The sequence below is a fragment of the Pelodiscus sinensis genome, chromosome 30 (genome assembly GCF_052426305.1).
Source record: "Pelodiscus sinensis isolate ZL-2025 chromosome 30, ASM5242630v1, whole genome shotgun sequence".
NCBI classification, from domain to species: Eukaryota; Metazoa; Chordata; order Testudines; family Trionychidae; genus Pelodiscus; species Pelodiscus sinensis.
Genome location: NC_143081.1, coordinates 2,673,541 through 2,689,580, shown reverse-complemented (window position 1 = coordinate 2,689,580; position 16,040 = coordinate 2,673,541). Strand labels below are relative to the sequence as shown.

Sequence of the window (16,040 nt, the reverse complement as noted above, 5' to 3'; positions counted from 1 at the left end):
AGCAAGCAAAAGGGAGCAATTGTTGGCCGGCAGCACAGCCCCCAGCATGCCAGGCTAGCCCTGGCACCAGGCAACACCAGGTAAATCTTCTAGTTATCAAGAATAACAACCACACTAACAGGTTTCACCTACATTCCCTAGGGGTGTTTTTTGCTGCTTGGTGTCATCTGCACCGAAGGCCCAGGATTTGGAGGGGAGCGGAAAGATGCACCCTGGGGTACCAGCCTATGCTGACTGAGTGCGGGATGGGCCATTTCCAATTGAACTCAAGAGCTGTCCCTTGTAACGGCGGCCTGCTGGCCCCCTCGGGAGCTGCACAGACAGACGCCCTGAGCTGCTGGAAAAGCGTCAGTGGAACGTTTACTGCGGCAATGATTTTCCAGCCACCCCCACAAAGCCCCGTGTTCCCGGCAAGGCACGGCCGACGCTCACAGCTGTGGGTTGGCGCAGCTGGGGGCTGTTCTCGGGCAGTCACAGAAACCTCCCCAGAAAATAAACTCCGGTTGGGCCGGCGACAACTTGTAGACAGCAACTGGAGTTGGAAAGGGTTAATGGTGCGAGTGGGGAGCCAGGCTTCTTGTGAGCCAGTGAGCGAGGCGGGGGAGGGACGGCTGATTTCAGTTCTTGATGTTGCCTCCGCTTGTGGGCGTGGGTTTCCTCTCCTGTGTTTGCTGCCACACAGACAGAGAGCCTAGCACATGGTGGGCAGCCATTGTATTTCCTGTTGGCTGGGTCCTGAAATCAGCCGCGCCCCCATAAAGCTGCTTTCCTGACCCCTCCAGGGGCATGGCCCCTTGGGTCAGGCGTCTCTCCGTGTCTTTCTGGCTCCTGAATTTCAGCTTCGTCACCTCGGCGGGTAAGTGGTCCTTGTGCTGCCGGATGCCTGGGGCCCATCCCCCATCCCAGCCCCTTGCTTCCAGGGCTGGGTTCAGGAGGGTCCCTTGGGATACTGTACAAAATCTTGGGGTGCCTTTTCCATCCCAGTCTCTCTCCTTCCTGCAGGGCTGCATCGTCTCTCCTTTCTCCAGCTCGTCACCTCACAGGCGGCCCCTGGTCTTCCCAGGCGGCTGAGTGTGGAGAGGGTGAACGACCTGGTGCTCTCCGTCTATGACAGTGAGACCCGCCAGCTGCTTCCTCGCAATGGTTACAAGCAAGACAGGCAGGACTTTTGGAGCCGGTGCCAGGAGTGGGACAACTGGGTGCAGACCACATACCAGGTCCTGACACAGGAGGTGAACACCAGCACCCCACAGTCCGGTGAGTCCCTTGGACCAGCACCAAGCTCAGGAAGGGGGTAGTTGGGCAGCTGAAAGGGAGCTGGGAGAATGGGCACCTAGCTGTTTGAAAGGGGGCAAAGGTGGAGGAAGGTGCTGGGATGCAGGAGTCTTAGGCTCTGTCCCTGGGTCTAATGGGTGATGTGACCTCATCTCTGGGGCATCTCTGGAGGATACCGGGGGGTCTGGCCCAGCAGGGCAGGTGATGGGGTACCCCAGGGGGGCAGTAGGTGGGATGTCAGTGACACGTTGTTACACCGTCTTCCTGAAACATGGAGTTGACGTAATCGTCTTCAACTGTATTGAAAATGGCCTGAAGTCTTGGAAAATCACCTCCAAAATGAAAATGTTTACCTTCAATAGGAGCCTTTTACTCTGTTTGATGCTGTGAGGACTGGCCAGATGTTTTAATAGACACCAGTGCTGTCAAATACATGCTAGGGGTCTTGGATGGTTTCTGTTGACAGATGCTGGGGGCTTCTGTTGGAAGTAGTACAGTGGGATGACATCACCATCAACAATAAAAATATAGCAGCTGATTTTAAAATAGACACCAGTTGAAATCTTTCTTCAGGCTAGAGGTTATCGAGTGAGCAATTTGTGCAGTAAAGTATGTAGCATAAATGAGAAGAAGGAGCCGCAACTAGTTGCTATCAGCACACAAGACATAAGGCTGGATGGACCTATGGTCTGACCCAGTCTAGCCGCTCTCATGTTCTTAGGTTCAGTCTGACGGAGAAGGTGCTTTCCAGGAGCAATAGCTATTACAAAAGAAATCACAAATGGTTTGAAAATGGAGCTAGTTATTCAAAGCGAGGAAGGCCCGCCGAGGAAAGAAAGGGTTTCAATATGAAGCTGAGGATGAAATTTTGGAGATCCAAAATAATCAAAACCATGCTCAGAGTTGGTCTCCGTGGCAAGTGACACTCGGTGGGTCTGGCCAGCTGGACTCTTCAAAAAGAACAAGGGTCCCGTAGCACGTTACAGACAACCACAAACATTTATAGCATCATAAGCGTTCATGGGCACAACCCCCTCCTTTAGATCAACTCAACTAAGTTTGACTTAAACTACCGGCCTCACAATCTCTGTGACTGGGCCTGATTTTAAGGGGGTCTCTGTGATACAACCCCACCACAGCTGGAGCAAAGGAGGCTGGGAGCTAGGACTCCTCAATTCTATTCCCAATTTAAGGAAGAAGGCAGGTTCTGGGTGTGTGTTTGGGGGCAGGGAGCAGAGTGTAGAATTTGTGCGTACAGTACATGGAAGAACTTCCCCCTCCCCGATATCCAGCTGCTGCAAACTGAGGTCCAGCATCTGTTCTGTCCCCAGAGCCCTTCTACATGCAGATCTTGAAGAACTGTGAGCTGGATGATGCCACCGGCGCGGTCCAAATCGTGACCAGATATTCCCTCAACGGGGAGGACGTGCTGCGGTACCAGTCAGACCAGAACCACTGGTTCTCGGTGCACCCAGTGGCCCGGTCCCTGGCTGAGCACTGGAACCGCACCAGGGAGACTTTTGCAGGGCTCACCCCTCAGCGATGCAAGTTCTTGATCGAGGAGAGTAGGGAGTTCATCACTGGGAAGACAGGTGAGTGCTCTGCTGATGCTCCTCAGTCCCAACACACTGCCCTTGCTCTCCCAGACCCAGTGATACGTAACCCTCTCTCCCCCACAGCCCAGCCCAAAGTCCGTGTGATCCCTGTCCCAGCAGCCCAGGACCAGCCACACCGCCTCATCTGCCATGTGACGGACTTCTACCCCCGTAACATTGAGGTGACCTTAGAGTGGGGGGAGCAGCTGAGCAGCGGGATCCGGCCCAACGGGGACTCCACCTTCCAGATCCAGGTGTCCATCGAGCTGGGGCAGGAGCGGGCCGGCCCCACAGAGCACGTGTGTGTGGTGAGACACAGCAGCCTGGGGAACACCACCCTGAGAGTGACCTGGGGTGAGTACTGGGGGGCAGGGCATGGGGAGAGGCTGGCTACTGAGGGAAAGGTCATGGCAGAGATTGGCCCATGGGGTGGGGGGATAAAGGGGAGGTGGGAAAAGCAGAGAGGGCATTTTGGGTGCACCGGGGATGAGTGGCCAGAGAGAGGCCTACAGGGGAGTGGGCAGATGTTTTGGGGGGCTCAGAGGAAAGGGAAGCAGAGGGAGGTACTGTGGGCTCACACACCAGAAGTGAGAGGCAGAGAAGAGACGAGACGAGACATGGGAGGGAGCATGGGCCATAAGAGCAGAGACAAAGGGGGACAAGGCAGAACTGGGAGGCAAAATCCAAGCAGTATCTTAGAGGCCTGTGTACAAATGTGGGGAATGGGCAGGAAGAACTTGAAGAGCTAATAAATGAACACAACTGAACCCAATAAATGAACCCAAATGAACCCAAGCTAGATAATTTCATGGAGGTTAGGTCTATAAAAGGCTATTAGCCAGGGGATAAAATGGTGTCCTTGGTCTCTGTTTGTCAGAGGCTGGAGAGAGATGGCAGGAGACAAATCGCTTGATCATTGTCTTCGGTCCATCCTCTCTGGCCACCTGGTGCTGGCCACTGTCAGCAGACAGGCTACTGGGCTAGAAGGACCTTTGGTCTGACCCAGTACAGCCGTTCTTATGTTCTTAACTGCACCATGGCTGGTATCACAGAGACCTGGCCGGGTGATACACACAACGGGAATATTGGTTAGAAGAGTCCAGCTTGTTCCAGGAGGACACGTGGGGAAAGCAGGGAGGAGGTGTTGCCTTGCATGTTACAAATGTTTCTACTTGGACTGACGAGGAAATGAATGTCGGAGACAGACGTGTTGAGAGTCTCTGGGTGAGGTTAAAAGGGGTGAAAAACAAGGGCGATGTCATGGTAGGTGTTTACCACAAACCACCTACCCTGACAGAAGAGGTGGATGCAGTTTTTTTGAAATAACACAATCATCAAAGCGCAGGATTTGGTGGTGATGGGGGACTTGAACTACACAGACATCGGTTGGGAAACTAACACATCAGGAGACAGATTATCCAGTAACTTCTTGGACTACATTGGCGACATTTTCTTTATTTCAGAACTGAGAAAAATAAACAGTGGGGGAAGCTGGTCTGGATTTGATTTTAAGAAATAGGGAGGAACTAAGGGTGTGTCTAGACAGGGTTTTGTTGACAAAAGTGGACTTTTGTAGAAAAAACTATACCTGCGTCCACACTGCCTTTGAGATATGTCGACATAACGTCGACAAAACTCAGCAGTTTTGTCGACGTATGTAAACTTCATTCTACGAGGAATAGCGCCTTTTGTTGACAGAGTTCTGTCGATAGAAGGCGTTATTGCATCTACACTGTCCTTTACGTCCACACTGTTATGTCAACAAAGCGGCTTGCTTTGTCGACAGAACTGGATGCAGTCTAGATGCTCTTTGTCGACAGCAGCTTTGTTGACAGTATCTGTCCACAAAACTTCTGTCGACAAAACTCTGTAGTCTAGATGTACCCTAGTTGAGAATTTGAAAGAGACCATGAAAGAAGAGTTAGTGATTCTAAGGTACGGTAGAAAGGAGAACAGCAAAATAGAGACAATGGATTTCAGGAAGGCAGATTTTAGTCAACATAGGGTACGTCTAAACTACATGCCTCCGTCGACGGAGGCATGTAGATTAGCCAGATCGGCAGAGGGAAATGAAGCCGCGATTAAAATAATCGCGACTTCATTTAAATTTAAATGGCTGCCCCGCTCTGCCGATCAGCTGTTTGTCGGCAGATCGGGGCAGTCTGGACGCGACGCGCCGACAAAGAAGCCTTTCTTGATCGGCACAGGTAAACCTGGTTTCACGAGGTTTGTCGGCGCGTCGCGTCCAGACTGCCCCGATCTGCCGACAAACAGCTGATCGCAGAGCGGGGCAGCCATTTAAATTTAAATGAAGCCGCCATTATTTAATTTGAAATAAAGCACTATTTCGAGATATCCCTTATTCGTCATGCAATGAGGTTTACATATCGGTTATTTAGCATATCGGTTATTTCAAAATTTATTTCGAAATATCGGACACTTTCCTTGGACGCGGAGTAGCTTGTGGAAGAAAACATTCCCTTATTCCCTTTTTTCCTGCCTCCACAAGCTATTTTGGGATACCTCTGGGATCCGGAAATAGGCTTGCAATGTAGATGTACCCTTAGAGAAGTTAGATGTCTGCAAGTCACCAGATTAGAAAGGCAAAGGCACAGAATGAACTCAAACTAGCTACGGGAATAAAGGGAAACAAGAAGACTTTTTATAAATACATTAGAAGCAAGAGGAAGACCAAGGAGAGGGTAGGCCCACTGGTCAGTGTGGAGGGAGAAACAGTAACAGGAAACTTGAAAATGGTGGAGATGCTTAATTACTTCTTTGTTTCGGTCTTCACCGAGAAGTCTGAAGGAATGCCTAACATAGTGAATGTTAGTGGGAAGGGGGTAGTTTTAGAAGGTAAAATAAAAAAAGAATAAGTCAAAAATCACCTAGAAAAGTTAGATGCCTGTAAGTCACCAGGGCCTGATGAAATGCATCCTAGAATACTCAAGGAGCTGATAGAGGAGGAATCTGAGCCTTTAGCTATCATCTTTGGAAAATCATGGAAGTCAGGAGAGATTCCAGAAGACTGGAAAAGGGCAAATCTAGGGCCCATGTTTAAAAAAGGAAATTAGAACAACCCAGGAAACTACAGACCAGTCAGTTGAACTTCTGTGGCAGGAAAGATAATTAAGGAATCCATCTGCAAACACCTGGAAGATGCTAAAGTGACAGGTAACAGCCAGTATGGAGCAAGTCATGTCAAACCAATCTGATTGTTTTCTTTATTAGGTTAACAAATCTTGTGGATAAGGGAGAAGTATGGATGTAGGATTCCTAGACCTCATAAGGCATTTTATATGGTCTTGTATCACCGTCTTATACAGGCGGTCCCCAGGTTACGTACAAGGGTACGTCTAGACGACAGGCTTTTGTCGACAGAAGTTTTGTCAACAGATACTGTTGACAAAGCTTCTGTCGACAAAGAGCGTCTAGACTACATTCAGTTCTGTCGACAAAGCAAGCTGCTTTGTTGACAAAACCCTGTAGTCTAGACACAACCCTAGATGCAATAACACCTTCTGTCAACAGAACTCTGTCGACAAAAGGCGTTATGCCTCGTAAAATGAGGTTTATCAGCGTCGACAAAACTGCTGAGTTCTGTCGACGTTATGTCGACAGAACTCAGCGGTAGTGTAGACGCAGGTATAGTTTTGTCTAGACACACCCTAAGATAGGGACTGTAGGTCTGTTCTTAAGTTGAATTTGTATGTAAGTCGGAACTGGTATATATTGTAGGGGAAACTCTAGCCAAACATTTCTCCAGAGCTCAGTTTTATTCTCCCACACCTCACTTCCCTCAGGCCTTTATTCTCAAGCTGAGGTGTCTGCTGAGAAAAGCCGTTCCACGTCTCCCTGGTCTGCTGCGGGGGGCGCTAGCTTCGCGTCTCCCTGGTCTGCTGGGGGGAAGCAGCTAGTGCGGGGTTGCCTCACCCCGTTTGTAAGTAGGGATCCGATGTAAGTCGGATCCATGTAACCCGGGGACTGCTTGTAAACAGAACACAACCTAGATGGGGCTACTGTAAGGTGTGTGCATAACTGTCTGGAGAACCGTTCTTGGGAGTTTAGTCATGCTGGAAGGGCGTAATCAGAGGGGGGTTGGGTTGTGTGTAGGAGGGACAGGCCGGCCGGAGGAAGGAGGCACTAGTTCAGGATTCCTAGGCAGGGCATGTGGGGGTGGTAAACACCCTATGGGAGAGGAAGGGCACAGGGAGTGTGGAAGATCCTTGACTCAGTCTGTTTTGGGACAGTTCCAGAGTCCCAGCCCCCAAATGTGACTGGTGTCCTGGTACTTGTGGTTGGCTGCATCCTCGCTGTGATGGCTGTCGGGGTCTGTTCACCATGGAGGAGGCCAGGTGAGTGATGCTCCCAGGAGCACAGCGCCCCCTAGAGACCACCCTGCGTCAGCAATAAGAGGCAGAGGAGAGCGCCCCCTGCTGAGTCCCCCTCTCCCAGCCAAGTATCCGCCAGCCTGACCCTGCTTAGCCTGGGATCCCTGGGGCTCCCGGCTGAAACCTGGCACGCAGCTCCGATTCCTAGTTCCTGTCCCCAACACACACTGGCTCCAGGCATAGGAGGGAGGCCAGGTGTCTGAGTCTCCAGACAGGTCAATTCCTGCTTTGCTTTCTCCTGCAGGGGCCTGAAAGGGACCGTATCACCCAGCACCGACACAGCCGGGGACCCTCAACTCTGCTCCATCCACGGCAAAATCCTCATGCACAAGAGCTTCCTCCAAAGGCGAAAAGTGACCGGACACTAAGTTGGCTCTGCTGGGCCACTGGCTTGTGCTGGGAACACATAGATTATCCCTAGAAAAGAGGAGGTGTTAAGGGGCTGCAGCTAATACCAATACTCCTGAGGTTGCAAAGAGGGAGGTATCTCTGCCCCACCATCCTTTGCTTCTCCCATCCTCCAGTCACCTGGTAAGCTATTGCTAACACCCTCCTGGCAATCGTCTCCCAGGGCCTGTCTACACTCGGAAGTTATTTCAAAAGTACTAAAATCAATTGTCTGTCTCCGTGACGATGTCCTTGAGGCCACTGTGATGAAGGAGGGTTAATTCTGCGGCCAACTCACTAGCCCTGGTCACCAATCGTGTTTGCGCCTTTTACCTGCCATGACAGGAAATGAACTGTGTATGGTCTGCTTTTACAAACTTTACAACATTCCCTGGCTATGTCACCCCCCTTCCCTCGTCCAAGGAGCTCCCTGTGTTGTTACTACGGATGCCTGTAGAACCCAAGGAGGGATTTCTCACATTACTCCACACGTAAGCCCTGTGGGCTGCCCCGAAGGCAATTGGCCATATTAGAGAGGCGATCACTGCACGGAGGATATGGTGGCCACTGATGGGGAAGGGCTCCTGAAAAGTCCTTGTGCCAACAGGAGTCTGTTTGTGGTTGCTGCAGCGGATCATGTGTCGGGGGAAATTCACAAGTAGTGTGATGGGGGACCGCAAGTGGCTGTGGTACCCGCTGCTGTTCCGCTTATCTCCCGCTGAATACACTGACTGTGTAGAACATCTTGTGTGTGTAGGCCCCATTGCTATAGCAACCTCTGACTTTGCCTGGGAGGGTCCTAGGTGCTGCCATCTAGCCCGAGAGACTACAACTCCCATGAGCCCTTGCGAAAAAGGAGGGAAACCGTTGCTCTCTCCCAGGCAGTGCAGGGAGAGAGCTGGTTGCCCCAGTTTGGAGAGAGGAGCTGGCTGGCCCGGGCGGGTTCTGGAGCTTGCCGGGGCTGGGATCTCGCCGGCTGCTGCAAGGCCTGGAGGAGATTGGTTCTGGCAGGGGAGGCCCTGGTGGAGAAGGGCTGCGGGGAAGGTGCTGGGAGTCACTAGGGCTGTTGGCAAAGTGCTGCCCGGAATGCAGCCCACGAGACAGGCAAACTCTGGGTCCGGAGAGCGGCTGAGGGAGCTGCCCAGGGCCCTAGAGCTGCTGACGTGTGGTGGGGTCTGCTCTGGAGGCAGAGGGATTGTGCAGTTGTTGCTCCCTGGACTGACACACACACACACCCTGCCCAGGGCTGTCTCCGCACCAGTTGCCAGTCTCCGAGCACGCCCAGGCCAGGCAGTATCTGGGACTCTGAGAGCCAAAGGAAGATAGTCACTGAACTAGGGTATGTGGGGAGCGGGTAAATAAAGACACGTGTTATTTATTTCCGTGTGCTCGGTTAATTGATTGCTGTCCATTGACGTTTGTTAAACTCTGTGTCTTAATGTTGTTCAGTAAAGGCGTGTGAATTCTAATCTAAGCCACCGGATGTATATTAGTTATAAGGGTTGTTTTGGAGTTGGATCCAGATTATTCCTGGAATAAGTTGATGCCTGGAAAAGCAACAAGGAGTCCTCTAGCACCTTATAAAATAAGGGTGTGTCTCGACTACAGGGTTTTGTCTACAGAAGTGGACTTTTGTCGACAAAACTATACCTGGGTCCACACTGCCTTTGAGTTATGTCGACATAACGTCGACAAAACTCAGCAGTTTTGTCGACGTATGTAAACCTCATTCTACGAGGAATAACGCCTTTTATTGACAGAGTTCTGTCGATAGAAGGCATTATTGCATCTACACTGTCCTTAGCATCCACACTGTTATGTCGACAAATCGGCTTGCTTTGTCGACAGAACTGGCTGTCGTCTAGACGCTCTTTGTCGACAGAAGCTTTGTCGACAGTATCTGTCGACAAAACGTCTGTCGACGAAACCCTGTCATCTAGACATACCCTAACAGATGTATTGGAGCATAAGCTTTCATGGGCAAAGACCCACTTCATCAGATGCATCCTACGAGGCATAACGGGGAGGTCAACAAAAGGCTTTCCTGTCTACAGGGGAACATCTAGACTACCCCAATCTGCCGACAAACAGCTGATCGGCAGAGTGCGGCAGCCAATTAAATTTAAATGAAGCCATGATTATTTAAATTGTGGCTTCATTTCCCTCTGCCGACCACCCTCATCTACATGGCTCCGTCGACGGAGCCATGTAGTTAAGACACACCCTAAGGTGCCACAGGACTCCTTGTCTCTTTTGCAGATCCAGACTAACACAACTACCCCTCTGATACTTGATTCTTGGAGGCTCCCAAGACGCACCGGTACGTGTGGAGAGGTGGAGGCACTGCTGTTGTTTATGCCATTAGGAACAAGGGACTGCAGCAAGGAGGAACAGAGGGGTCCCCAACTACCCAACATCCCCCCTGGGATACTCAGGGTCTCTTTTAAGGTGAAACTCACCAGGCACACAGGGGAGTAACCCCGGGAGGAAAAAGGGGGTGACCCGTGTGTTTAATTCTGGGGGAATCCCCAACTCTCAAGCAAGGAACTGGGGGTGATTCTCGGGTTAGAATTCTTCTCCAAAGATACCAGCCTGTGAAAGGAGCGAGGGGTGGGGGAGGCCAGGCCAAATAAATCCATACGGGAGGGAAATAAAGACTCGGCAGGATGCTGAGTGCAGGCCAGTACCGCCCAAGGCTATCCCTCGAAACAAGCAGACTGGTGTTAAAGGAGGGAACTGAGTAGATGGGGGTGTATGGGGGAGTGGGGTGGAGGCATGTGCTACCTAATGGCAAACTCCATGTTTATATTCATGGATCTGGCCCCAGGTGGGTTTCGGAGCCAAGGAACACAGCAGCAGGAAAGAGAAAAGGCAACCGATGTGGGTCCGTGTTAGAGGCTCTAATTAAATTAAATTAAACTGTATTTGCAGTAGCTTTGTCAGTTTGCTTTGTACGCGCTGGGTTTCATGGGAATGCACCTTCCTTCCTCGGGCAACCTGCCTGTCCCATCAGGGTCCCCAGTGTAAGCTGTGTCTGTCCTAGCTCTCCCCTGACACCTAGTGGTCGAGTGGGGGATGTGCACTGCATAAGTCAACCTCATTTGCATGAACACACCCACTATGCTTAAGAGGTCAGAGGGATGGGTGGGTTTTGTCCAATTGATTGCTTTTGGCTGGGCTGGGTCACAAATCTCTTTGTTTTTAGCGGGAGGAGGGTTAGGGGGTGTTATTCTTCTTGTGCGAATCCAGGACAGTGGGACCCCCATAATCACCCCAACCAGATAATTATGTGTTGTACAAAGTCTGCTTAAACACAGAAAGTCCAGTGATCGAATAATAGAATACGAGGACTGGAAGTGATCTCGAGAGGTCATCGAGTCCAGTCCCCCGTCCTCAAGGCAGGACCCAGTACTGTCTAGACCAGATACTTGAAAGACTAATAAATTCATTAAGGTATAAGCTTTTGTGAGATGGACCTCACTTCTTCAGATGCTTGAAGAGAAAGGAGAAAAAAAGGAAAGGTACAGAGGTGGCAGTGTGACATCGATGCTAATTAAACCAGAATGGCCGTGGCTCATGTCCAGCCATGAGGAGACAGTGAGAGCACTGGAAGAGGAAATTACCGATTGCCGTGTGAGAGCCGTTCTGTGTCTTTACGTGTTTTTGACAGTGTCAAATTCATTTATGAATTTCTGCTTGGCCGTGTCCCCTCGCAGTCTGGTTTGGAAGGGTTATTTTTCTATGAACACAGCAAATTGTGTAGCCTTGTGAGGTATCATTTAAACGCCCAGACCTGCAGCGCATGGGGGAATTCGTGCTCTGTCCCTGTGTGTGAAGATTTGCTTCCTGCATTACTGGAACATTGAGTTTGGGGCTTCCCCAACTGTGCAAGACTTTATGTTGCCCCAAAGGAGTCGACGTCCATTAGTAGACAGGTGTGAATGGCGAGTCAACACCCGACCCGTTATCCCCCAGTGTAACATGGCACGATTTACCCTATGGGCGCCCCCTGCTGGACACTCTGGGAATTGGCTTTTCAGCACCCCCTTCTGGCTGATGTCTCCCCCGCTGTTAGCTATTTTTCTCCACCTCCGTGTTTAGAACCACGTCCCCTTCCAGATCCATGGTGCTCTCCCCTCTGGGTACTGCCCTGCCACAGGACCTCCCAATCTCTAGGGACCTACCCCTCTGGGAACCCCAACTCCCTACGCCCATTGTGCCTCAGTGACCCACTGCCGGTTGTCATCTATCCCCTGCCTCAGGGGCAAATTGCAGCTGACATGGCCACTCACTATTGGCAAGAAGGGGTTGACCTCCTGCCTTCTGCTGTCCTGGCTGCCCCCCTGCAGCCTTAGAATCATAGAATTCATAGAAGACCAGGACTGGAAGGGACCTCGAGAGGTCATCGAGTCCAGTCCCCTGCCCCCATGGCAGGACTCAGCACTTATCTAACCTGCTCTTCAATATCTCCAGAGATGGAGATTCCACAACCTCCCTGGGCAATTTATTCCAGTGTTTAACCACCCTGGCAGGTAGGAACTTTTTCCTAATGTCCAACTAAACCTCCCTTGCTGCAGTTTAAGCCCATTGCTTCTTGTTCTATCCTCAGAGGCCAAAATGAACAAGTTTTCTCCCTCCTCCTCCTGACACCCTTTTAGATACCTGAAAACGGCTCTCATGTCCCCCCTCAATCTTCTCTTTTCTAAACTAAACAAACCCAATTCTTTCAGCCTTCCTTCATAGCTCATGTTCTCTAGACCTTTCATCATTCTCGTTGCTCTTCTCGGGACCCTCTCCAATTTCTCCACATCTTTCCTGAAATGTGGTGCCCAGAACTGGACACAGTACTCCAGCTGAGGCCTAACCAGTGCAGAGTAGAGCGGCAGAATGACTCCTCGTGTCTTGCTCACAACACACCTGTTAATGCCTCCCAGAATCATGTTTGCTTTCTTTGCAACAGCATCACACTGCTGACTCATATTCGACTTGTGGTCCACTATGACCCCTAGATCCCTTTCCGCCATGCTCCTTCCTAGACAGTCGCTTCCCATCTTGTATGTATGGAACTGATTGTTCCTTCCTAAGTGGAGCACTTTGCATTTGTCCTTATTAAACTTCATCCTGTTTACCTCTGACCATTTCTCCAATTTGTCCAGATCATTTTGAATTATGTCCCTATCCTCCAGATTAGTCACAATCCTTCCCAGCTTGGTATCATCTGCAAACTTAATAAGCGTACTTTCTATGCTAATATCTAAATCGTTGATGAAGATATTGAACAGATCCGGTCCCAAAACAGACCCCTACGGAACCCCACTTCTCATACCTTTCCAGCAGGATTGAGAACCATTAATAACTACTCTCTGAGTACGGTTATCCAGCCAGTTATGCACCCACCTTATAGTAGCCCCATCTAAGTTGTATTTGCCTAGTTTATTGATAAGAATATCATGCGAGACCGTATCAAACGCCTTACTGATGTCTAAGTATACCACATCCACCACTTCTCCCTTATCCACAAGACTTGTTATCCTATTAAAGAAAGCTATCAGATTGGTTTGACATGATTTGTTCTTTACAAATCTATGCTGGCTGTTCTCTATCACCTTACCACCTTCCAAGTGTTTACAGATGATTTCCTTAATTACTTGCTCCATTATCTTCCCTGGCACAGCAGTTAAAGTAACTGGTCTGTACTTTCCTGGGTTGTTCTTATTTTCCTTTTTATAAATGGGCACTAGATTTGCCCTTTTCCAGTCCTCTAGAATCGCTCCTGTCTCCCATGATTTTCCAAAGATGACAGCTAGAGGCTCAGATATCTCCTCTATTAGCTCCTTGAGTATTCTAGGATGCATTTCATCAGGCTCTGGTGTCTTGCAGGCATCTAACTTTTCTAGATGATTTTTGACTTGTTCTTTTTTTATTTTACCTTCTAAAATTACCCCCTTCCCACTAGCATTCCCTATGTTAGGCATTCCTGCAGACTTCTCCGTGAAGACTGAAACAAAGAAGTCATTGAGCATCTCTGCCATTTCCAAGTTTCCTGTTACTGTTTCTCCCTCCTCACTGACCAGTGGGCCTACCCTCTCCTTGGTCTTCCTCTTGCTTCTAATGTACTTATAAAATGTCTTCTTGTTTCCTTTCATTCCCATAGCTAGTTTGAGCTCATTCTGTGCCTTTCCCTTTCTAATCTTGCCCCTGCATTCCTGTGCTGTTTGCCTACATTCATCCTTTGTAATTTGTCCTACTTTCCATTTTTTATATGACTCCTTTTTTATTTTTAGATCATGCAAGATCTCATGGTTAAGCCAAGGCGGCCTTTTGCCATGTTTTCTGTCTTTCCGACACATCGGAATAGCTTGCTTTTGGGCCCTTAACAACGTCCCATTGAAAAACTGCCAACTCTCCTCGGTTGTTTTTCCCCTCAGTCTCGATTCCCATGGGACCTTACTTATCGTCTCTCTGAGCTTACCAAAATCCGCCTTCCCGAAATCCATTGTCTCTATTTTTCTGTTCTCCCTTCTACGCAGCCTTAGAATTGTGAACTCTGTGATTTCATGATCACTTTCACCCAAGCTGCCTTCCACTTTCAGATTCTCAACCAGTTCCTCCCTATTTGTGAGGATCAAATCTAGAACAGCTTCCCCCCCGGTAGCTTTTTCAACCTTCTGAAATAAAAAGTTGTCTCCAATGCAGTCCAAGAACCTATTGGATAGTTTGTGCCCCGCTGTGTTATTTTCCCAACATGTATCTGGATAGTTGAAGTCCCCCATCGCCACCAAATCTTGGGCTTTGGATGATTTTGTTAGTTGTTTGAAAAAATCCTCATCCACTTCTTCCACCTGGGTAGGTGGCCTTAGTCCACTCCAGCCTGGCTTCAGGCCCTGCAGCCTGGGAGTTTGCCTGGCCAGAGCCCCCCAGCCCTGCCTGTCTTCACCCAGCTGTGCTCTAAGTCAGGAAACCTCCAGCTTCCATGGCAGCCAGGTCTCTCCTGCTCGCAGCCAGAGCCAGAGTGAGTCTGTCTGTGCCCCTTCAGGAATCCCTATTTATACAGCCCCAGCTGGTCCTTGATTGGCTGATTCCTGCCTCAGCCACTGGCTCCACCACTCCATGGCTCCAGCCTTCTCCCAAGGCTGGGTTTAAATCCTTTAAGGGCCAGTGTGGGGCAGATGCCCCATCAGACTCCAGCTTCTCAGAGGAGGCGTGTGTGCCCTGCGGCCGGACGACTGACTCAGCTCACAGGGAGGAACTTTCCAGGAGCTGAAGGAAGTACAGAGGGAGGGAGGGTGATATAATCATTCATCCTCTCCCCACCTCTATCTCAACACATGTTGGCACATCTGGAAGAGAAAGACTTTGAAGGGAGACGTTTGGTCCTGGTCTGGAAAGCCGGCCCCATAGGGGCCTGGGAGAACCATCGCTCAGCAGGAGACAACTCAAACCTGGCTTCATTCCTTTGCATTCAAATTAGATTGTGGGTTTAGGGACCATGCTTGGCGTTTGGGGCAGTTGGGCCCCTCTCTGCCTGGAGCCCTCCTCCCCGGTGGCAGACCCTCAAGAACTGGAGACAATGCCCCTCTGCCCTGTAGCTCCAGCAGCTAGGCCACCCTGCCCTGAATTCAGGGGCCACTGTATTGACTCTGGCCATTAGGCCATACTGTCCTGTGCTGCAGGGCGAGGGGACTGACATCTTATATCTTTGTTGGTTATCATGACACCTTGGGTACGTCTAGACTACAGGGTTTTGTTGACAGAAGTTTTGTCAACAGATACTGTCAACAAAGCTTCTGTCGACAAAGAGTGTCTAGACTACAGCCAGTTCTGTCGACAAAGCAAGCCGCTCTGTCGTCATAACAGTGTGGACGCAAAGGACAGTGTAGATGCAATAACGCCTTCTATCGACAGAACTCTGTCGATAAAAGGCGTTATTCCTCGTAGAATGAGGTTTACATATGTTGACAAAACTGCTGAGTTTTGTCGACGTTATGTCGACATAACTCAAAGGCAGTGTGGACGCAGGTCTAGTTTTGTCGACAAAAGTCCACTTTTGTCGACAAAACCCTGTAGTCTAGACACACCCCTTATGAACTCCAATGAAACTCTCCATCGGGGAACACCACACTGCTCTTTTATAGCCCGTTCCGCTGGGGATCGGACTTTTGCGCATAAAACCACAAAGCCCAAACCCCGACTCCTCCTGCAGTTTGAGTAGTGAAAGGAAAGAGCAGGAGGGTGGACTTGGGTGTAGTTTCAGGGCAGCAAATTCCTTGTCCTAAAATTGAGATTCACATATCGGGACTTGATCCACTGCTGAAAAAAGAAGACTGTTACACCTTACAGATATTAACCAGCCCGGTACACCTACAGCTCACTTCCTTATGGCTAAAACAAA

The 16,040-nt window shown here is 50.0% G+C and overlaps 1 protein-coding gene across 2 annotated transcripts; it reads left to right on the top strand.

Annotated features, from left to right (window-relative positions):
- The first annotated feature begins 229 nt into the window (after positions 1–229).
- On the top strand, positions 230–10,806 carry LOC102450336 (rano class II histocompatibility antigen, D-1 beta chain-like). Of its 2 annotated transcripts, none has more exons than XM_075912017.2 (6): positions 230–856; positions 1,003–1,257; positions 2,607–2,867; positions 2,991–3,224; positions 7,121–7,225; positions 7,506–10,806. In XM_075912017.2, the coding sequence occupies exons 1-6, from the start codon at positions 787–789 to the stop codon at positions 7,511–7,513; spliced, it is 933 nt and encodes a 310-aa protein (XP_075768132.2). In that variant the 5' UTR covers positions 230–786; the 3' UTR covers positions 7,514–10,806. The 2 variants fall into 2 exon arrangements, with proteins under 2 accessions (XP_075768132.2, XP_075768131.2); XM_075912016.2 differs by having other exon boundaries at positions 239–856; positions 2,955–3,224; positions 7,506–10,803.
- Positions 10,807–16,040: the final 5,234 nt, after the last annotated feature.